Source organism: Sminthopsis crassicaudata, chromosome 4 (genome assembly GCF_048593235.1).
Source record: "Sminthopsis crassicaudata isolate SCR6 chromosome 4, ASM4859323v1, whole genome shotgun sequence".
NCBI lineage: Eukaryota > Metazoa > Chordata > Mammalia > Dasyuromorphia > Dasyuridae > Sminthopsis > Sminthopsis crassicaudata.
In genome coordinates this window covers 152,932,084-152,956,733 of record NC_133620.1, presented here as the reverse complement: position 1 = coordinate 152,956,733, position 24,650 = coordinate 152,932,084, and the positions used below count along the sequence as shown (strand labels likewise).

The 24,650-nt window shown below is 33.3% G+C and overlaps 2 protein-coding genes across 2 annotated transcripts in view; one reads left to right on the top strand and one right to left on the bottom strand.

Moving 5' to 3' along the window:
* Positions 1-24,650, bottom strand: part of NMBR (neuromedin B receptor) — a 138,480-nt gene that overhangs the window by 62,448 nt on the left and 51,382 nt on the right. The gene's annotated exons all lie outside the window — the stretch shown is intronic.
* VTA1 (vesicle trafficking 1) overlaps positions 9,440-24,650 on the top strand; it is an 80,616-nt gene continuing 65,405 nt past the window's right edge. The window contains exon 1 of the mRNA XM_074309674.1: positions 9,440-9,692. Coding sequence (XP_074165775.1) covers positions 9,581-9,692 — 112 coding nt within the window. The 5' untranslated portion in view covers positions 9,440-9,580. The remainder of the gene's footprint in view (positions 9,693-24,650) is intronic.

Genomic DNA, 24,650 nt, shown 5'->3' with positions numbered 1-24,650 from the left:
CTAATATGCATAACGTAGCTATAGCAAATTTTAAATTTGATGTAATTAGTAAATCAAATTGCCCAATGGCATTTAAATTTGAATTTAAATAAAATCTTGATTTTAAACAAAATTTCTTCAAGAATATTGGATGTAAATGAATGTTTTAAAAGACATACCACAAATAGGCAATATATATTACTACAGAATGCTCCTAAATAGAAATATCTACAGAAGTATAAAATGATGACATATCTTCATGTCCTGAATCTTTTATAATAAAGTAAAAGCATACTGACAACACAAACTTAATTTGTAGTGCTGAAGATAAAAACATTTACTAGTGTTAATGATCAAAACAATAAATTTGCTAGTAAAAAAAATGTAATATATCAAATTTTGTTTAGATTTAACTCTATATAACAAAATCCTGCATTAGCCAAATTAAAATGAAAAAAGTACATCATCTGCCATGTATATGATGTGCACAATAACTGTTGAATTCAATTAAAATAACTTCAATTTTGGCTCAAGATGAAAAAATGAGGAAAATACTAGTCAATTTTTAAGCTTTTAAAAGGTATTTCAATTTAGAATATTTGAATTTGAATTATCTTCTTAAAATATTTATGTGATTATTTTTTCCAGGCATGCTAATCTTTATAAATTTTGAAAAGATTGAAAAAATTGTGAAAAGATTCTGTTGCCAAATGCTATAGAGCTTCATTATTTATTTGGTAACTTGTATATCTTAAAAGGAAATTTATCTGATTTCTTTACCTGAATTCAAACTAACTCTGCTTCTGGGACACTGTGATTTTGTTCAAGTTATCTAAGATTCTTAAACTTCCTTTCATCCTGACCTATTTTGTTCAAATTACTTCAACCTAAAATATTTGAATTAATTAATAACATTATCTGATTAAAATACTTTCAAATAACTACTTTGACTTTTAAACATGTCAATCTTTTAATATTTTGAAAAGATTGCAACTTTTTAGACACACTATTTAGATTGATCATTTGTTTGATAACTTCACATCTTTCAAGATAACAATAGATTTCTTTATCTGAATATGAAATCTTAATTTGATTTTTGGCTCACTTTGTGACCTTTTCCAAATCACCTAACTTTTTTCAAATTTGTTTCCTAATCTGTAAATTGAGGATAATAGTACCTATCACACAGAGCTGTAAGTTTCAAATGAGATAATAACTATGAAACATCTTTGATAGTATAAATCTCAAAACAAATATGAAGAATTTTACTCAGATATAAATTATTAATTGAGATATAAAATACTCATCCAATTCTTTTAACTTATATGAATTGTATCTTTTATATTTCAGTTATTAAAAACACAAAATGTTTTTAATTCTGTTGGAAGCAAACATAAATGTTTACTTATATAGATAGGCTAAGTTATTAGTTTAATATTATTTATATAAAATGATAAAATATATCTGGAGAGGACTATAGAGTTCATTTAGGTATTTTAGAAAAATTAAAATGCTCATTATCATTTTGTCCATTTTACTATTCTTCATTTATAAGTACACATATATTAATTCTTATTTTACTTTCATCACAGCATCATCCATTATATTTTTGAAACTTACTACTTAAAACATAATCTCTCCCAGAAATTGAACTACTTCTAATGGAACAGTAACCATTTCTGGTGAAGTTGCCAAAATTTCATTTGTGCTGAATACACCTGTTCTTTAAGGGTAAAAGAAATTTCTAAGTGGTTTTACTGGGAATCTATACAATCTCTTTTATAGAATTAGTCCAACACTATTACTTAGAATTTAGCTAAGGTTTAGTTGGCAAAACTATTTTATTAGATCACTAATTCAGAACTCATTTATAAAGATAAAAATGCTGGCTTCTCTACCACTTCCTAAATTTGCCCACTTCTCAACAAGTTATTACTCTACTCTACTGGCTGTAGAGTAGCTACAGCTCCTTATTTGATCTTCATTTATTCTATGCTCCCTCTCATGCAAAGACATTCTAAGAACTATGACTCTCTCTCTTTCTCTTTCTGTCTCTGTCTCTTTCTCTTTCTTTCCACATATATATGTGTGTGTGTGTGTGTGTACATATATGTAGTATATTTGTTCTCCATATCTAACATGCATTATGTTATATATTATTTATATATTATATTTTGTTATGTTATATATACATATAGATATATATATCTATATCTATATGTATATATAACATAACAAAATATAATATATATATATATATCTCCTAATTTAAAACATTTATCAACTCTCCATGATGAAGAGCTCCTAAAAGTTACTTTACTTTAATCCTGTATGCTTTCCATCATGAATAAATAAAGCATTTACCAAGTATTTAAGATGTGCTAGGCATTGTGATAAGTACTGAGGATAAAAAAAGAAAAAAGCAAGCAAAATAATCCTGTCAAGGAACTTATATTCTAATTAGGAAAAATAATGTGCAAAGAAGAGCTAGTAAAAGGGAAGTCACTGATGTAATGCAATATGAACTAGAAATGGACTAGAAATATTGTTGAAATCAGATTCAGAATAAGATAAGGTGAAATTCGATCATTTATCAGAGACCAATGTCCCAGACCTTTTTTAAGGTCCCGGGGGAAGGAGATGAGAAGGATGACTGAAAATGCAGGTGGCATGGTTTGGAAATGTCCTAGACAGAATATCATCATTGACTTTTTTTTTTATAATTACTTATTTTCTTGATGTGCTACTTGTAAAAGGTTTGTTTGGCTAACCCAAAAAGGTTTCACAAAAACAGGTAGGATTTCAGGAGCTATTCAAATAGTGGCAAAATACAAGGGGAGAAGAAGTTGTTCATGATTTCAATGCATATATATTCCAAATTAGTTAAATGAATGCTTCAAGTAATTATTAATATACATTGTTAATAGATCATTTAGACAAATTTATGTTAGACTTATATTAATCTAATGCTTTATTAATTAATAATTTTTCAGATGCACCTTTTCAAAACACAATTTCAGAGCTATAACGAGTTTTAGATATCCATTAGTCCAACCAACCCTTTTACTTTAAAAATAAGATGGGCAATTCAGAGAGAATTGAACTTGAACAAATTCATAGGTCTACTTAGCAGGAGAACCAGATAAGACTAGAAGTCATTTCCAGTCCTTAGTTCCTGTCATTTCCACTATGCTAATTATGCTGTGACTGCTTTTTTATTGCATAGTATTGACATAAAGTTAAAATCTGAAAAAAATGGGAAAATTACAAAGTAGAAAATAGTTCTGTCTCTGAATACTAAAATTAGGATTCCACTGCACAATCAGTTGACCAAAATTTTGAATTAAGGTTTTGTTTTGTGTTAAACACTGTGCTAAGTGCTGCAGGAGGTCAGATATGGAGCTAAATTTCTCAACTTTACAACTTTATAACATCAGGACTTTAAAACCTGAGACTAAGAGAAGTAAAATACATGTCACAAAAGTGCAAATTGTGAGAATATCTAAACAAATCTGCTAAATTGTAAGACAGAGATTAAAAATGTAGGAATTCAAAGAGATCAGTAATGGCTTCAGTAGTAAGAGAAGTCTTCATGGAGCAATAGGATTTGAAATGTACCTGAAAAAAGATTGCAAGATTGAGAAAAAGGAAAGGACATCTCTCCCTAAAATGAGAACAACATACACAAACACATAAAGGTTTGGATGAAAACATGGCTTGCTTCTCAGACTTGAAAAGAAGAAAAGTAAGTACTGGTAAATAATAGAAAAGAAGGTTGTGAGACCTTAAGAATTAGGAAGAGGAATTTAGACTCAAAAGAATAGGAAATTGTCATAATGAGCTTTTGAGAACAAGATTGGCATATTGAACATGATATTTAAGAAAGATTTTAATGGGAATTGTACAAGAGTTAGTCTGGAGGGAAGTGAAGATTTAAATCAGAAAGATGATGCAGAATATGAAATTATAAAACTGAACCAAGATGGTGCCAATGGGAATCAGGTGGGAGAGATTATATATATATATATATATATAAAATTGAGGAAATTATGGGATCAACTGAGAGAAAAAGAGCAATTGTGAGGGGAAGTTGGTAAGATTAGGAATTCATTTTTGCATATGTCTAATTTAAGGAGATGATGGGAGTACATTAAAATTAGGCCATTTAAGATACAGAATTGGAGATAGGATGAGTGAACAGGAAAGAAAGATTTGGTTTCTTTCAACAAAAACATGATAGCCAAGATCATAAAAATGAACACCCAAGAATATAAATGGAAAAGAGCAAAGTGCTAAGAAATGAATTTTGCAGAGTACATTGTTAAATTACTGTAGGGCAAGGGAGGGAGTGGAAATAATCATGAATGAAACAGAGAGAAGACAGAAAAACCAATATAATGGAATATCTCAAAAGTCATAGGAGAGGAGAGTTTTAAGAAGGAGGGTTTATGGAAGAAGTTCTCAAAATTTTTGTAATCAAGATTTCTTTATGCTCTTAAAAATTATTGAAGACCCCAAAAAGCTTTTGTTTACATGAGTTATATCCACAAACATATATCATAATGAAAATTAAAATTAAAATTTTGAAATATTTAACACATTAAAAATTACAATAAATAATAAACATGTTATAAAAATAATATTTCTATAACCAAAATAGTGAAAAGAGTGGCATTGCCAAACATTTTTGCAAATTTGATGTCTGGCTTAATAGAACATAAGCTGGATTCTTATTTATATTCCTGAATTCTATTTGTTGTAATATTTTGTTTTGATTAAGGCATATTAAGAAAATCCAATCCTATATAGATATGTGGTTGAAAAAGGAAAAAGAACTTTTAATAACCTTTTCAGATAAATATATTCTTCTTTGATATTACACCAAATTAAAAAAAAAAAAAAAACCTGACACATATAATATGGTGGAGTTGTGAACTGATTCAGCTATTCTGGAGCACAATTTGAAGATGTGCCCATAAACTCTTTTTACTCTTTGATCCTCCATCAAATTATATCCTTTTTATACTCTTCTACAAGTCATAGTTTTTTAAAGATTAGTCACAATGTGGAATCTGAAATCATTTCAGCAAATTTTCATCAAGTGCCAGATAGACCAAAAGATTTTAAAATAGCAGAGTATGAAAAATTCGCTGATATAATTTTAGATATAGTTTTTTGTGTTTGTGGCTAAATTTATTTTCACAAAGGAACACATGTAAATTTGTGAGAGAAAGAGTAAGAAAAGGCAAATAACATCAGTTTTGTGAAAATGGTTCAAATCATACAGATCATTTGAAGGGACCCACTCTCCTGCAAATGCTACTCTAAATATGAAAATGTAGCAAGGTCCCTAAGGAGAAATAAAAAGCCAGTTTTTGAATTTGGCAATCAGTTGTCTTTAATGATGTTTAAAATCCAATAGGGTCAGCAAAGTTGTGGTAATAAAAGCCAGATTATAAGAATTCAGACAGTGACTGTGTGGTAAATAAACTGCAACACAAGTTAGAGAATAAACTTTTATCAGTTTGGCAGGACAAAAAGACATGTCTGGTTGGAGTGAATAGAGAAAAAAGTGAAGGTTTTAGAAGTAGCCAAGATTAAAAGGGAAGCAGAAATCTGGGAAACAATTTTTACAGTGTTTACAATAAGGACCTCATTTTTAAAGCATCATTAAAAATCATTAAAACATGAGTCAAATTTGTTAGAATACAAATAATTCCCCAATTGATAAATGGTCAAATTTTCAGATGAAAAAATTAAAGGCTTCTATAATCATATTAAAAAAAAAAAAAAGCTCTAAATCACTATTGATTAGAGAAATGCAAATTAAACAATTCCAAGATACCACCTCACACCCATCAGATCTGCCAAGACCACAGGAAAAGAAATTGATAAATGTTGGAGGGCATATGGAAAAACTGACACTAATATATTGTGGTAGAGTTGTGAACTGATACAGACATTTTGGGGACAGTTTGGAGATGTACCCCCAAAGCTATAAAACTGTATATGCCATTTGATTCAGCAGTAACACTACTGGGCTGGTATCCCAAAATGATCATTAAAAAGAGAAAAGGATCCACATGTGCAAAAATGTTCATTGAAGTTCTTTTTATGGCACCAAGGATTTGGAAATTGTGGGAATGTCCATCCATTGGGGAATGGCTAAATAAGTTGTATATAGTACATGAATGTAATGGAATTCTATTGTTCTATAAGAAATGATGAGCATGCTGATATCAAAAAAGCCCATAAAGTTTTATATGAACTGATATCAAGTGAAGTGAGCCGGACCAGGAAAGATTGTACACAATAATACCAATATTTTATATTATCAACTATGACATATTTAGCTCTTCTCAGCACTAGAATGATCCAAGACAATTCCAATAGACTTTGGATGGAAAATGCCATCCACATCCATAAAAAGAACTATGAAGAGTGAATGTGAATCAAAGCTTGCTGTTTTCATCTTTTTGTTTCTTTCATAAGGTTTTTTATTTCTGTTTTGATTTTTCTTTCAAAACATAACCAATATGGAAATATGTTTAAAATGGTTACATGTGTAACCTATATCAGATTGCTTTCTGTCTTAGGGAGCAGGGAGGAAATGAAGGAAGAGAGAAAAAAAAAATTGTAACTCAAAATTTTACAAAAGTGCATGTTGAATACTCTCTTCACATGTAACTGATAAAATAAAATACTATTAAGTGACAAATGAAAGGTTTTTCAAGGTTTGGGAGATCTGTGCAGGTTTTAAAACAGGAAGAAGGCAACAGTCAAAGAGAAACATGATATAGATAAGAAGAAATATATTTGAGAAATAGTCCACGAGAGTCATAGCAAAAAATCAAGGTTGGAAGTTTAGAATATGTTTCTACAAAAATTAGAATAAAATTCTGGAGACACACAGAAAGATAATATTGCTTAGAAGAAGACAGAGAGAGGAGTCAAAGAAAACCATTGTGAATGCACTTATACTGAAGATGGAAACAAGGTCACATAATAGAAGATAAATACAAAAACAAGTAGTCCTTGCAGTATAATTTTGGAAGTGCAAAAGATCAGAATGAGCTGAAGTTCTCAAGAAAAGGTATGGATAACCAAAGAGTTTTGCGTTGCTTTTAGATATGTTGGGGGGGGGGGGGGGGGGAAGCAGAGGACCAAAATAGAGATATCTACTGTTGAAAGAGATTTCTACTGGAATGATGACAACCAACAAAAGAGAGAAGGAAGATTTGTTCAATTCTTATTTTGCTTCTATTCCTCTGCTAAGAAAATTTATCTTTGGATTGTAAAAATCAGAATGAAAATACCTAGGAAGAAATTAATACCCAAGATAAATGAGAGGTAAATAAGAGAGCATTTAACCATCCAGGATGAGTTTGTCACCTGCCTTAGATAAACTATATTCTCAGACTCTGATAGAACACATAGATGTGATATAAACTCTAGTCAGTGATTTTTGAAAGATAGTGAGCAAGAGAGTTCAGAATTAGTGAAGGGCATATCCAAAATTTCAAAACAAAACGAAAAAACTTTAACATGATGGAATCTGTAAATAATAGGTCAATAAGCTTGACTGTGATTCCTGTTAAAATTTTAGAAAAAGTTTTCATAATGAACATCTAGAAAAATGAACTAATAATAATTGCAAAGAATCAGCATAACTTCATCAAAGAAAGATAAAGGAAATCAACAGTATTTCCTTTTTTTGACAAAGATACTTGATTGGTAAAATAGGAGACTGCTTTTGCATAGAGCTTCCATAGACTTTACCAAAGTGTTTGACTAATGATGTCATAAAAATCACATGAAAGATATGGAAAGGTGAAGACTACATTGATAATATCATTAGGTTAATTTGGAAACAGTGGAATGAATAAGTATCTTGGAATCCAGAGGCTTGTCATTTTATTAATAACTTGGATACAAATAGAGATACACTAGTCAGGTTCACAAATGATACAAAGCTGGACCATCTAACACAAAGGATAATCACATCAAGATTTTTAAAGTTTCTGGAGCCTAGAATGTTGAGCCTAATCAAGTAAAATGCTGTTTAATAAGGATAAATGTGAAAATCAACTTCACAATCTGTTAGAATCCTTACTAGGTGCTAAATCAGTACTTAATCAGTTCAAAGTTCACACCTTTAAAAGGAGTTTACACCTTTAGACTTCTGAAAGCAGTTTAGCCTTTGAAGGAATTAACACCTTTAAAAGGAGCTTGCTCAATGGTCTGTAAGGAGTTCCCACAAGCCCATGGATTGCCCACAAACCCATTTTCTGGGAGGATTTAAGGAGCCAGGATTCAGGAAGAAGGGGATTCCAGATTCTACTGTGGTGCTAATTGGGGACACGTGGACAAGAACAGATTCACAAGAACTAAAGGAAAAGCCTGCTCACGAAGATTCACCACTAGGATTGACTTCTGGGAAACCCACAATCCCACACTCTTGGAGGCAGAGTCTGATTCATTCCCACTACTACCTTTGCTCTGGCTGGAGGCTCTAGAAGCCTCCCAAAGAAACCTGCTCCCAGAGAAAAGGATTGACAGAAAAGAAACCTCCTCCCAGAAAAGGATTATAATTCTAGAGACCACAGAACGTTTTACGACTATCCCAAGGGAGTGAGGAGCGGGGAGGATATATTTACATTTCTGAAAAAAGATATGGAAGTTTAGTGAAGCTGATTTGTCAGCCAAATAAAACTAATTCGATCTTAGGATACATTAGAGAAGGCATAAAGAAAAGGGTTGGACTAGATGGCCTCTGTAGTCCCTTCTGGGTCTCCAAGTAAAATCTTATCACACCCAAGTCCAGAGCTTTATTAACTGTTATCTTTATTAACTGGGTTATCTTCCCAGGAAATCTAAATCCTTATAATCCTCATTTTCTAAATTTCTATTGATACTAAAGCTTACTTTTAATGATAATCATTGGATCTCAAGGATTTCCACTGAAATAGGATAGATAGATCAATAGTCACAATTACAAATAATCTTATAAGGAATGTTTCCACATTCAGCGTTTCACTTTCCAATCCATATGCATTACATTAAATGTATATCTAAATGGAAGATGAAGGGAAACAGCTTAAGCGTTTCCTGCGAGCTGCAAAGCAAGCAAGCAAACAAAACAGTCCCCATCATGTACACAGATCAATTTAAAATACATTCAAAAATAAACCAAAAGGGGGGGAGGGGAGAGGGAAGCAAACGAAAACGAGGGTCAGAACAATTAGTGAATGATACTTCCAACTTCCACATTTTCTCCCTCACATCCGCAGTCTTATCTCAAAATGTTCCGTATTAACAATAAAACTAGCAGTAAGGTGGGTCACGCCTCTTTCAGGTACTCTCTGCAAGGAGTGAGTGCGCATGCGCACGTACGTGCGCGCGCGCTCTCGTTCCCTCGTTCTGGTCTTTTCATTAATGTACTCCGGGAGCGAGGCTTTCAAGTCTTCCGCAGGCGTGCCCCCACGCGAACGCGCACGTCTCCCAACCCTCTCGCTCGAGCGACCTTTCAGGCGGAAGTGGAAGTCCCCGGTGACTAAGGTGGCTGTGTGTGAGTAAGGAAGCCGCTGTGCCGGGAAGAGAGATGGCTGCTTTGGCCCCATTGCCCCCTCTGCCCCCGCAGTTTAAGAGCCTTCAGCATCATCTGAGGACGGCGCAAGAGCATGACAAGCGGGACCCCGTGGTGGCCTACTACTGTGAGTCCCTCTCGTCTGTTACTTCCTTGCCTGTGTTACACTGCTCTGTGCCTGGACACACCTCCCCCCTCCGAGCCTCCCAGTCCCGGATAAATGGTACCTCCTGTGCGATCTGGCCCCTCACCCCGAGCCCCCTCCCGCACCCAGAAACCTGACCTTGACTGAAGCCCTGTGACTCCTGTCAATAGCCAGGCCCCTGCGTCGGGACGGGAGACCGTACCAAACCTGATTACTACCTCTTCCGACCTGGGCCATCTCTTCCTTGTTTATACCTCTGTAGACATGAGCAGTTATCGAACACCTATACCCTTCCCCCAGTTCTCTTTGAACATTTCTGCAAAAGAGAAACACACATATGTGTTTATGTATATGTTTATATATATATATGTATATATAAACATACATATATACATATGAATATTCATATGAATAGATATTAATATGTACACATGTATGTGTGTTTCTGTCATTTCATATATATATATGTGTGTGTATTCACGAATATATTCAAATCTTCATTATACTCATCATTTAAAAATTTGACAGCAGATAATCCACAATTTGGATAATCTACATGTGGATAATTCACATGCAATAATTAAGTTTATTTATGTTGATCACTCACTATGTGGTTATCCCAAATAAAACTAATCTTTGCAATATACATCACTGAATGTTTACAAAAAGATTACATTTATTAATTTGGAACTATTGTAATGAATGAGATGACTCCCATGAGTTGTGTGAAAGTATTTTATTTTTCATAAAAGAACCTGTAAAACTTAAAAGAAGAGAAGCATTTTATAAGCAATTAGTAAGAGTTCTATACTGTCTGCTTTTTCTGACAAAAGTGATAAACTTAAATGTATTGTTTGCTCAAACTAGAAAAAACTTACCAGCTGGAAAGACTTGCTAAAACTACCATAGATTCTCAGGTGCTTATTTTATCAAAACATTTAACAAAATCTTCATTGAATTTTTACACTTTCCTAATTACATTTCCTTCAAGGGAAAACTGAAATAGAAAGGGAGAGTTGTGATTTAATATAAAAAGGTGTGTGTAAATCTTTGGTAAAGAGGAGATTTTAAAAGGCAAAAGTATGGAATTGTGACATGATACAAGTAGTGTCCACTTAGTAGAGGTATATAATTTTTTTAATGAACTTAGCTTAAAAAACTTAAGGCCAAAAAAAATATCAACTGACTGCTTCTTACATGTAAGAGATTAAAGGATAAAAGGATAAAAAAGATATGCTCAAGAATTTACCTTTACCGTGGTTTCCTAAAGTTATTTTGAAACAATCTGTATTACATATTATCTTTTCCTCTGATTCTAATTAGGATGGTAAATTTGGAACTTGTGAAATCTGCAAATCTCTAATACTCTGTGTGCAGGTAGTATCCTCACAAAGTTGCAGGGTGGAGCAGTACCAAGAAAACTATTTGAGTGCCTTCTAAATTCCAGTACTCTGCTAGATTTTAGGTCCTTGCATTTGAAATCCAAATTATCAGCATATATTATCTACTTGGTGTTTTTCATTTCCACTTTTCTTGATATCTTCAGTACCTCACTCAGTTTTTCTCTCTCACTTGTCATCTGGTTATTGTTAACTTCCACATCTTTGTTAAAGAGCTATCAGCACCCTAACAGATTCCTTGTTGAACTCAGCTCCTTCTACCCCCTGTATCAGCCAGCTGCCTGTAACCCAGACCTCACTATCATTTAGCACTTATCCACCTCCAAACACCATTTTCTAATCTCTCTTTCTACTCAATATTGACCCTTATTAATATTGATTCCTCTCATTTTACCTCATTCCTTACCCTTATTCGTAAAAATGGGATTGGTCAACCATTTCATCATTGTCTTTAATAAAATTTCAGACTTTATTCTTCTGACTTTCTCAGAGATGAAATCCAGCCCTTTCATTATTTACTTTTTCTGTTTCTGCTTTTAGTTAATATACTACCTTTACCAAGACCATACAGATTCTGCTATCTGCCATGCAAATGGCCTTCATTTTTATCAATCCCAAATCCAGTCCCACTCTTCAGTTTTATTAGGGAATCTTTTTGAAGTCATCCAAAATGACTGTTCTTTTTGTATACTCCTGCTCACTCCCAGAAGAGGCAGCTTGCTCACCCTGAGATTTTCAGACTTCTTTCAGAACATTAGTTCTATTTCAGAACATTATTTTTTTCTTACTTTCATTTTCTCCTTTACCATTCAATTCTTCAACTTACTGGCTTCCCACCCCAAAGCACTTCAGCTATACTCACAAATAATCATGCCCTTGATCTTGGTATCACCCACAAAGGAACCACACTATATTCAAGAATTCCAAAATCCTCTAAACTGACCTTAATCTATTGGCTCTCCACTTCTTCCTTACCAAACTCTACACTTCTTCCAAACCATGACTTCTTATCTTTAGCCCTTCCCTTGGTTCTTTTCTTAGGTCCAACTCTGCACAAACCATTTTCTGCTGTTTTTCTCATCTTGACCCCTTAGTTAATCATTTCAGCTTTGTGCTGTCCTCTACTTAAGTCCCAAATTCCCTTATTTGACTAGTTATACTCCATCATTCCTCAGCCTTGGATAGCTTCCATATCTATCTCCTTCTGTACTACAGAAGTGGTACTAAGTGAAAGTGGAGAAAAGGACTCAAACTGTTGTGACAGAATTCACTGCAGATTAATGTTTCATAGCTTATCTCTTCCAGCATATCCTCAAAAACCCTCACTTGATCTTTCCATCCTATCATCATATATCTTTTTTTTTTTTTGGCTGAGGTAATTGGGGTTAAGTGACTTATCCAGAGTCACATAGCTAGGAAGTGTTAAGGGTCTGAGGCTGAATTTGAACTCAGATCCTCCCGACTTCTAAGTCAGTCCTCTCATCCACTGTGCCACCTAGCTGCCCCCATCATATATCTTTTCTACCCTTTCTCCTCACACTCTTTCCTCTCCTCTTTAGATTAAAGCATTACGCCTAATTATTTTACCAAAATTACTCTCTCTAGAGTTACCAGATGATCTCATAATTGTTAAATCCAGTAACCTATTCCCATTTTCCCTTTTTTGCCTATCTCTTTGCAGCCTTTTGATGCTATTTGTGCTATGACAAAGGAGGCAACATTATCTTCAAACTCTTTCTGTCTGCTTGCTTCTTCCCTATTGACTATAAACATTGATGCTTCCTTCATTCTCCTCTCCTTGATACTCTTGTTTTGTCTAGGTTTTGGAAATATCACTCTTTGTTGAATCATCTTAATCAGACTTCTCCTTCTCCATCTCCTTTGTAGGAATCTAGTCCAGGTCATTCTCTCTATAATCTTAAATGTTTCACAGTGCTCTCTCTGTCCTTGGGCCCTCTTCTCTCTATATCACTTCATTTGATCATCTCATCAATTTCCATGGATTTAATTATGATCTCTATACTAATGATTCTCGATATACTTTTCCTAGCTTTCTGCTGACCCACAGTCTGGCATTCCCCACTATTTTTTGAACATTATGTCCAATAGACATCTTAAATTCAACATATCCAAATTAGAATTCACAGTGTTTTCCCCCTAAACTATGTCTGCCCTTTCAGAGTTCTGGTTAACTGTAAAGGGTTCTGTCATTTTCTCAGCCCCTCAAATAACAGACTGGATGTGGGAAAATGAGAAATAGTGAGGAGTTGAGGATTACAAGTGAGTTACCAGGACTGGTTGTTTTCAGGGGTGCAACCACTCTGATACAGGCCTTCATCAACTCACACCTGAACTATAGTCACTATCTGTTGATGATTCTGATACTTTAAATTGTTCGCCATTCTACTCCAAACTCCATTCAGAGATCAGATTTACATCTTTCTAGCCTACTTCCTACCATATATTTGGAATTACTTCTTGAGGCTATTTCACAAGTAAAATTCTCCGACTCTCAGATTCGGGCATTTTTTTCTGCTGTCCCTCTTGTCTAGAATACTCTCTCTCCTGGATTCTGTAACTTTCGTCCTGGCTGAGCTATCTTTTACAAGAAGTCTTTCTTAATCCTTCTTGATTTTAGTGTCTTCTGTCTTAATTATTTCCTGTTATCTTGTACATAGCTTTTTTGTACACATTTATTTGCTGTTATCTCCCTTATAGTGTGAAATCTTTGAGGGCAGGTGTTGTCTTTTGCCTTTTTTGAATTCTCACTGCTTAGCACAGTGCCTGGTGCATAGTAAGGTGCTTATTGATGGACTTTATTAGTGTCTTCTTGAGTAAAAATGCTTTAGTCTCTTCTATTTGGGGACCAAAAAATTACAAATACCTTCACTTTGTCAAACTGTTTTAATTGCCTTTTTTTCTTTTTACTAATAAGCATTTGGATTACATAATCTCTATTGTCTACTTTTTCTAAGTTATTTTTCCCATAATTCTTTGTAATAAGACTTCTCCCCTGACCTGTCAAAACTATTCTTTGTCCATCTTTCTTAACCTTTCTGCAGCTTTTAACAATTAATAATCTTTTTTTTGAATATTGTCAATTCTTTTGATGTTACTGATATCACTTCCTAGTGATAACATAGGACTTTTCCGTTTACATTGCTGGTTCCCCATAAACTTTTCTGTTTTTCACCCTTATTCCCTTGGTCTTTTATCTTAACATAGTTTTCCTTGGTATTCAGATTCAAATAGCTTTGCCTGTACATCCTTTAGATAGTGGACATTGTGGTACAGTAAAAAGAGCTTTGGGATCACAGGACCTGACTTCCTTCTTTCCCCTACATATTGACATTTCCTTCATTTTCCTCTCTCGTTAATAGTTATTATCTGTGTGCCCTTGTGTGACCTCATTTAACATCCTAGAGCCTTAGATTCCCTATCTGCATAATGAGTTGGTTGGACTAAATATCCTGGCTTCATATTCCACCCTCTGATAGTTACTCTCTGTGTGATTTTAGGCAAGCCATTTCAATCCGCTTTGAGTTTCTCTTTACCTACATGAAATGGAATAGATGACTTCTCAGGTCCCTTCCAGTTCTGTTTCTATAGTAATATTTGTCTCTACCTCTTTCTTTCACATTCAAGACCAGCAATTCCAACTGCTTACCTTCCAGTTATATCTTTTCCTAAAAGATTGCCTCTTTATTTGACTCCATTGTTTTTATCAATAGTGTCAACAGTTCCTCATCAAAATTAATATCTATTCCTTAGAGGCAGCTTGATGGTACAGTAGATAGTAGTAGAATCCTGGGCCTGGATTTAGAAAGATCTGAGTTCAGATCCAGCCTCAAGAATTTATTAGCTGTGTTACCCTGAGCAAATCACTTAAGCTTCCTGCCTCAGTTTCCCCATATGTAAAATGGAGATTAAAATAACACTTACTTCCCAAGTTTGTTACGAGGATCAAATGAAATTATATTTATAAAGTGATTCTTATGGTGCCTGACACAGTAGCCATTAAATAATAAGTGTGTATTCTACCTTTTCCAAACAACCTACTCTTCCTTGATTGAAACTGTAATGTTAAATTTTAGTTCTTCTTTCTCTCTCATTTCTTTTCTTTCTTATCTGTTCCTAAAGTCTTTTGATTCTAATTCTGCAATATCTCTTGCAATTGCCTCTACTTTTAAAAAATTTGTTATTATCTCAACATGTGTTCTCATCACTACATCTTGGACTACTCTAATTATTTTTAACAATTCTAACAATTATTTTTTGCCTCTACACTCTCCCTACTCAAAATGTTCTTCCTAATATAATAACTTTAATTTTCCTTCTGTTTGTTCCTTCCTTCCTTCTGAGCATCTTCTCTTCTCAGAAATCTTAAATGTATTCCTGTTGCCTAATGAATGAAGTTTAAATATCTTTGCCTAGCTCTGAAGACCATCTTCAATCTGATTGTACTGTCTTTACAACTTTCCTATGTAATCTGTACTTCTGTCAACCTTAACTTCTCTCTGTCCCTTAAAATTTCTTGCATGTTTGTCTTCAAATTTGTCTTGCTAACAGTGTTCACTATGATCAAACTGCCCATTATGCCATTCCCCATCCCCTTTTTTTCCCCCAATGATTAATTTCCTGTATTTATTATTCTCTTAGAACCTAAATCCTGTTACATCCATGAAGCCTTCCCTGAACTTCCCTTTCCACTAGTTAGCAGTAATCTTTGTTTCTTAAGGCTTATAAAACCACTTTGTTTCAGTTTTGATTTTTTTAATCTGTTAGTATTTTGTGTTATGTGGACCTATGTAAATTTCATATCCCCTTGATAAACTGTGAACTCAATGAAAATGGAAAGTAGTATTTTTATCTAAACTTGATCTTTCCTGGGGCTCAGTACAATGTTCTAAGTTACATTTAATACATATTTATTGAGTTGATTGGGTTCATTCATCTCTACATTTTTGTTCATCATGTTCCCTCTATTGCAAATGCCCTTTCTTATTTCACTCTGTCCATTCTTTAGGACATTATTCAAGTCTCCACTCTGCCATAAGATGTTTCCTTACCACTTCATCCCATATGAAGTTTATTTTTACTCTTAATTCCTGTAGCCCTTATTTTACCACTCATAAAGCATTCTCATTCATGAACTACATTATTATTCATTATCTTTAAGTATGTATATGCATCTTTCTATCTAGAGTGAAAAACTAATAAAGGAAAGAAGGGATTTAGGAGTTTTATTTTTATTTCCCTTACTATCTTACTCATATTCTGTACTGAATATATTATCTACTGACTGATTATTGCCTATGGGATAAAGAGTATAGCCATAAGAGTTAAAAGAAACTTTGGAGACCATGGCTATGTCTTCTATTTTATAGATGAGGAAACTGAGCTCAGGAGATGTGAAATGACTTTTCCAAAGTTACATAGTTAGCAGCTAGTGACAGAGAGGCAGGTATGAGATAGATTTTTTAATTACAGATCCAGTACTGTTCCTTTTCTATTCCAGGTGTTTTCCTACTGGAACACAAGCCTCTCTCTTATATAAGTTCCTCACTTTTACCTTAAGTTCAATTTGGCTCAATTACTATCTTGCTCCTTTTCCCTGTTTCAAAAAAAAAAAAACTTCATTTTTTTATTTCCCCTATTTTTATATTCCCCAGTCCTCCAAGCTTAAAACAGGTTCATCATTCATTTTAGTATCTCTTGTTTTCTTTTAGTCAAATCACCATATTAAATAGTTTTGTGACCAACAATAATTTCAACCTATGCTAATTTAATAATTTCTTATTTCAGCTTCCTCTAATCTATTTCCCTTGACAATATACAAATATATCTTTAATTTCATTGAATATATAATTTTATCTTAATATCAAAAATATCTTGTTGGAAATATTTTCCTATAAACTTTTTATAGAGAATCTACATTCCTGGAAGAAAGCATGGTCTTTCTCTAAATCTTTAACATTTCACTAGTTCTAATAAAGCATGTTTTTCATTTCCTAATCATATAGTTCTTTGATGGTATACTTTATATCATTTCTTGTGTATAAATCATTGTTATAAATATTTTGTATCCTACTTATACTCACCATGTATCTTTCCATTGCCCATTAGGTTACAAATAAGTTTTACTCTACAGAAATTAAGACTCTTCCTTTGTACCAATATAGAATCTATCAAGCCACAAACTCAGTATCACACTCATAGACTATCAAAGCTGAAAGGGACCATAGGAGTCATCTAGTCTAACTCCTGAATTGTAGATAATAAAGCAAAAGTAAACTAATTTAAAATTTTTTAATTTAATTTTAAATTAAATTGTTTAATTTAAAAATTTAATGATTTTTCTGATAAGTATTGTGCTGTGTGGTAAGTATATATGGCAAGAAATAAGTTTACATCAATACATTTTGTGTTACTTTTATACTAACTAAATCCAAATAAGCGTTTCTCTGATAATCTTGAAGGAAAAGAAGACTAAACAACTACTTCGAGGTGATTTTGAAGATTTTTTTTACACCTCAAAGTTTGCAAAGTTTCAGAATATTGTCAGATGCTTTTTTCACTCTCTCACTATATACTAATTCCTTCCCTGCTTCATACAGTACTTAAATTGTACCATCCTGTCATCCTAAATTTCTCTTCCATTTCACAGCCAAACTCCTAAGAGAAACAATTTCTTCTTTTCTTTTTCTTCTGCCATTTTAAGACACGTGTAATCTGGCTTCTAACTTCATTCAAATAAAATTGTACTCTCAAAAAAGTGATCTTTTAATTGTCAAATCTAGTTGTCTTTTCTCAGTCTTTGTTCTTCTTATCCTCTATGGCATTTAACAATGTTGATCACCTTCTTCTGTCTACTTCCTCCTCCTCTTCATTTTTGGGGCTTTTTAACACTCATCTCTTACATAATTTTTTTTCCTTTGCCAGATCATCCAAATTATGCCTCCTAACTATTAGCGTACTGCAAGATTCTCTCCTAGGTTCTTCCCTCTGTGTGTTCTTATTGGTGACATTAGCAGCATCCTTGGGTTTTAGTTACTATTTCTATGCAAGTGATTCCCAGTTTTATATGGTGAATCTTAAGAGTGTTTCCAGAGCTCTGGTCCACTATCACATTGCCAACTGTTTTTTAATCTTTCAAACTGAATGTCACATGGGCATCTCAAACTCAGCCTAAAACCATCTTTTTTTTTTTTTTTCCCCCTGAACTCCACAGGTACTGTTGAGAATACTATCTCTTTCCAATCACTATGACTTGCAACCTAAGTATCATCTTCAACTCTTAACCTCTCATATCCTGTTAGTTACCATATCTTATCATTTATACCTCTACAACATTCCTTACTTCATCACTTTTTTTTTATTCAAAGACCACACCCTAGTTGAGCTGCTTATCCCTTCATACATGAATTATTATAGCTTATTCAGTCATCTTATTTCAAGTTTTTCTACTCTAATCTGTCTTCCACATAACTTTCAAAATGATCTAAAGCACAGATCTAATATCATTTCTCTATTCATTAAACTCTGATGATTTTTTTTATCACTCCCATGAGAGTAATATACAATATCACATTTAGAATATTCAAAACCTGATCTCAGCCTACCTTGACAGCTTTGTTATGCTATATGGCCCTTTTTACCTTAAATGATTTGGTCAGATTTCACTTCTTCCTGTTCCCCACACATGCACTTTATCTCCCATTTTAATACCCTTGTACTGGTTTTGCCCATTACCTAGAACATACTCCGTTACCTCCATTTAATAAGAATTCCTAATTTCTTTAGTGCTTAGCTACCTTTTACAAAAAGCCATTTTGCTAACCCACCACCAACCACCTAATGATTCCCCCCAAATCATTTTGCATTTATTTTTACATTTATTGCATATGCTTATAGGAATACATATTACCCGAATTGAATTTAAACTACTTGCATTTCACTTTTGTCTTTGTATCCCCAGGGCTTACAGTGCTTTATAGGGTTTATTGTTGGATGCTTTGACATTTGTTCCTTCTTTTTATATTCTTTAATGAACCTTTGATTTATCAGTGTGAATTCTCTCTCCATGTCTACCTTGTTATATTGTGCTGTTCTTGTTCATGTCATATTATAACTCCTTGTGGGAAAAGAGGAAGAGAGAGGATGAGAATTTGTTTGGGGGGGGACATGAAGAAGTTAAGTGACTGAGCAGTTTCATATGTAAGCTCATACATATATGGGTGTATATGTGGATATACATGTATATATATGTGTTTATACATATACATATATGAGAGAGAAGATCCTATGATCTTAGTTTTTATGATCCTATGATTTTTAGAGCTAGAGATCATCTTGTCCAAAACCCCCTTATTTTATAGACAAGGAAACTGAGATCCAGGAAGGAAAAATAACTTGCCTGAGGTCACCCAACTAGTAAGTAGAATTCTAAAATTCAACTAGAACTAGAATTCAAACATAACTTTTTGGCTTCAAATCCATTATTTTTCCACTGTACTACAATGGTAGGTAAGATTGTCTTTTGTTGTTATTATTCCTTCTAATTTTTTTTCATTCTTTCATCTTCCAATTTTGATAAACTGATGATAAATGACATACCTAGTATTGTAGCCTAAATATTCTCAATCTAATCTGCCACTATGCTTTTTCCACAGATAGTGTGTGTGTATACATATATATATGTGTGTAATGTATAAACTTCCATGTAAAGCTATAATTTGACATCCTCTTTGAAGTGTAAGGAGTTGATGAGATTGACTTAAAATACCTTTTCTGTTTCTTACTATCCATGTAACTTAAAACTCAGGTCCTCAGTTTCCTCATTTAGAAACAGAACTAATTTAAATCTTTGTAATTATAATTATTATAATGATGCTGTCAATTTATAAATACTGAAAGCAGATATACATGACTTGAAATTTCCTGGAGAATCAGAGGAGTAGGAATGGATGTTGAGGTTGGCTGTCTACTTCATAGGGGATGCTTCTCTGGGAACTGAACTGGAAGCAGAGATTGAGTAATGGATTTGTTGTTCTAATTATTGGACAGAGGAGTTCTTTGGTTTTTTTTGGGGGGGAAAGAAAAAACACTACCAGGTTTCCTCCACCAACTTAAAATTATTTCTGAGATTTATTTATATTCCTTTTAAATTTGTTAGAGATCATCACTGCTCTGTATAAATGTAAAATCTTGATTTATTATTCTTTTGCTTGGAAAAAAATCCTCTAGAGGGCAGCAGTATACAGTAAAGAACTTTGGTTTTAAAAATTTTGTTAAACATCCAAATTAACAAGGTGTAGTTTCTATTTTACATTTTTACATTTGTCAGAGGATTAACCATAGTTTATCCAATTTGGCAGTGTTATAATATAAGATACATCTCCAAGTATATTTTTGTAACAAAATAGAATTTTTGTTATTCAACAAAATTTCAGAAATTTTAAAATTAGATGAAATTTTTAGGTTGGTTTTTGGTTGCTGTTAAAAAATTTTTTTTAATTTCTCCTATCTCCAATGCCATGATGATAAATTATGTTACTCTTCTAGTTCTTTCTCTGTTAATTATTTCCTTTTTATCTTGTATGTAGTTTTGTAGTTTTGTTATTGTTCAATAGACTTTTTGTGGCTCCATTTGGAGTTTTCTTGGCAGAGATAGAGTGATTTGTTATTTCCTTTTCCAGTTCTTTTACAGATGAGGAAACTAAAGTTAACAGAGTTAAGTGATTTATCCAGAAATACACAACTAATAAGTGTCTGAAGCTAGATTTGAACTCACAAAGATGAGTCATCTTGTTTCCAGGCCACCTAGCTGCCATTGTACATAGCTTTTATATTTATATATATATATATATATATGTATATATGTATTTGCTTGTTTCTTTTCCCATTAAAATGTAAGCTCCTTGAGGGCAGAGACTATCTTTTGTCTCTTTTTGTATCCCCAGAATTTAGCCCAATACTGGGACATAGCAGTTGTTGAATACATTTTCAGTGAGTATTGTTAATTCTTAGGGGTTCTTAAGAGAGCGTGTGTGTGTGTGTGTGTGTGTGTGTGTGTGTGTGTGTGTGAGTGAGAGAGAGAGAGAGAGAGAGAGAGAGAGAGAGAGAGAGAGAGAGAGAGAGAGAGAGAGAGATGGACTCCTCTAACATTCCAGATCCTTTCTCAGATTTTATTTTAATGCACAAAATGAAATGTGTAGGATTACAAAGAAAACAAATTGAAATAAAGCTGTTTAAAAAATTAATTCATGGGCTCCACATTAGCCCCACTGCTAGGTTAGGTCAGCCAGGAAAAAACATTGGTGGCAATAATATTCTTGAGACTGCACTAAAATAGAAAGCATTTTTTTTTTAAAGGAACGAGATCATCTGGTTATTTTTCAAGTATGTTGAAGAGAAGATTAATGTTTCAGATATGGGCTGGACTAAATGACCTTTTCAAGTATATTATAATTTTATTTGTGTCCCTTTTCTTTTGAGATTTCACCTAGGGAGTGGAAAATAAGCAAAGCTTTCCTCTGTTGTAGAACACGGTGGGTAAATGCAATACAATTATTGTTCCTGAAGTTATAGTATATCATGATGATCTCCCAAGGTGATAAAAGGCAGGAGATAAACTCATTCACTTGTTAACACTAGGCACATCTATCTGTGCAGATGCTTTCTTTGTATTTACCTCTTCATATTTTGTTGATGTAATTCAGATAAACTGAATTAATAAAAACTTTGTTTTATATGTTGTGTATCTAAGGGGAAATGTGTACAATTTTCCTTGGTCAGAAAACAGGTCAGTCATTTGACTAACTATAACTTGACATTTGACAAACTATAACAGGATTCTATCTGAAGAACTGATTCACAGAGTGTTCTGAGAGCAAATAGCCAAGTATCTATTTGTCTGTCTTCCTCTGCAAAGAACCTTGCAATAAGATTAGAATAACTGATTTAGAGTTTCTGTGGATGAGATAATATATCCTAATATGTTTCCCATTTAGTAAGTTGGGGAAATTATACAGAGGGTTAGGAATGGTGAACTAGAAAAAAAAAAAACAAAAAAAAAAAACAACAAAACAAACTACTATTCTTACTTGGAAAGACTGCTTAAGGGTGGTGTAGAAGAGTGCCAATCCCACAATCAGGAAGACATTCATCTTTCTCAGTTCAGATTCGGCCTTAGACACTGACTTTGCTCTGTGACCCTCTGTTTCCTCTTCTGTAAATGAGCTGGAGAAGAAAAAGGGCTAGCCATTCCAGTATCTCTGCCAAGAAATTCTAAATGGGGTCATGAAGATCTGATTCTGAACAGCAACAAACATTTGAAAAAAGCTATTCTCAAAGAATTCTAAGGAATTAACAAAATTCATTAGAACTTTTTTTTTCCTATATCATAAGGACTTGAAAAACTGAAAATTAATTTTTTAAATTCTTTTTATTTTTAATTTTTATAAAACTCTCATCCTAGTACTTATAACCCAGTTACCTTTCCAGTCTTATTTCTTATTATCCTACTCAAGAACTCTATTGTAGTTTACTGTCTGATCCTGCTTTGAAATGTTTTAGATGCTGCTGCTTTGCCTCATTTATATTTTGTAGTTCAAGTGAAGCCTATAGCAAATGAGGTCTTTCTTGACCTCTTCCCCTACCTCATCCCAATTATTAGTGCTCTCTTCCTCCTAAGATTATTGTAATATAAACTTTGTGTAAGAACAACTGGTGATGGGGCTGGATATGAGAAGAGATTTTCTCTAGAAAGTGGCATGAGCTTTTCTGTAAAGAAAGTCAGGGAGAATTGTAAGATGATGTCGGATTAGGTCAGAAAATTCCAAGCTTTCCAGTTTTCCCCAACAAACAAATCAAAATTGTGCCTTAGAGTGAATATACACCTATGCAAAACAAATATTACTTGGGGCAGAACAGGAGTCTAGGGATAAAGTAAACCCAGAAATACTCCCAGGACAGAGGTTTGGCCCCTATGAAATATAAATACCTCCAGGGTAGCTCTGTTACCCTGGCAAGTGGAAAGTCCTGGCACTAACTGAGTTGAAGAGAGTCTCAGCCCAAACCACTACTGATTGGGAATGCCAGGCCTAGCTATGCTGCAGAGACTCTGCCCTGGGTGAAAATAAATCAGCATGCTTGGTGAGTGGAGAAGCAGTGGGGCAGGGATGCTGCTGGCTACAGGCAATTGCAAGAGGGTGGAGTTTTGGATTTGGGGGATTTCCATCTCAGGATTTGAGATATTTACACTAATGGTTCTCATTTAAAAACAAAAACAAAGAAAAAGCCCAATCATAGAAATTTACTATGGGAATAGGGAATACTGGGGTTCATCTTCAGAGAACATTGAAGTTAAAAAAAAAAAAAAAAGCCTCTTCTACCCCAAAGAGTAATGTTATGCAATAATCATATGCCCAGAAAAAAATTGTAGAAGAACTCAAAAAAGATTTTTAAAATAAAATGAAAGTCTGAGGAAGGGGGGAAAAAATCCAAGAAAAACAGGAAGATTAAGAGAAAAGGGTTAACCAACCAAAAAGGAGATAGAGTCTTAAAGAAGAAAATAATTCTTTGAAAGTTAGAATTGGGGAAGAGAAAGCTAGTGAAGCTATGAGACAAAACAAAATATAAAAAATGAAAAAGTAAAACCAATCTACCATGTTTAACATATATTGGATTACTTGCCATTTAGGGGAGGGGAAACAGGGGAGAAAATTGGAACACAAGGTTTTGCAAGGATTAATGTTAAAAAATGATCCATACTTTTAAAAATAAAAAACTTTAATTAAAAAGAATAAATAAAGATAGAGTATCACTATTCTCAGGAGAAAAAAGAAAAGAAAAATAGAACAGAACTTGAAACAAGAAAAACAACAGATCAAGAGAATGATCAAAAAGAAAAAAACATAATAATTGGACTGTCTGAAAGCTATGACCAATAAAAGAACCCTGATATAACAAGACAAGAAATAATCAAAAAGAAAATTTTCCTGGAATGATAGAACAAGAGGGGAAAGTAGAAATAGAAAAAAAAAATCCATCAATCACCACCTCTGATAGATCCAACAAAGAAAAACACAGGAATATTATAGCTAAATTTTGAAGCCCCAAAATCAAAGAGAAAATTCTAGAAGAAACAAACAAAAATTCAAATATGCTAGATTTACAATTAAATTGTACAAGATTTATCAGCAGCTACAATAAAAACTACAAATATCAACAATTTAAACGATACACACCATTGACCAAAAATATCATAACCAGCAAAAACGAATAATATTGAATGAAAAATGGAATTCACCAAACTGCCAGATTTTAAGGATTTTGTCTTAATCAAACCTGAACCCAGTAGAAAATTTAACATGTAAAAGCCAGTATCAAAGATCAGTTTCAAGGGACTCCACAAGAATTGTTTGTGTTTTTTTTAATAGAAACATAAACCATATGTTTAAGATTGACAGTAGTAATTGTGTAGTTCAAAAGAATAATTGGGGTAGAGCTGAGTACTGACTCTAAAAAGCAAAATTGC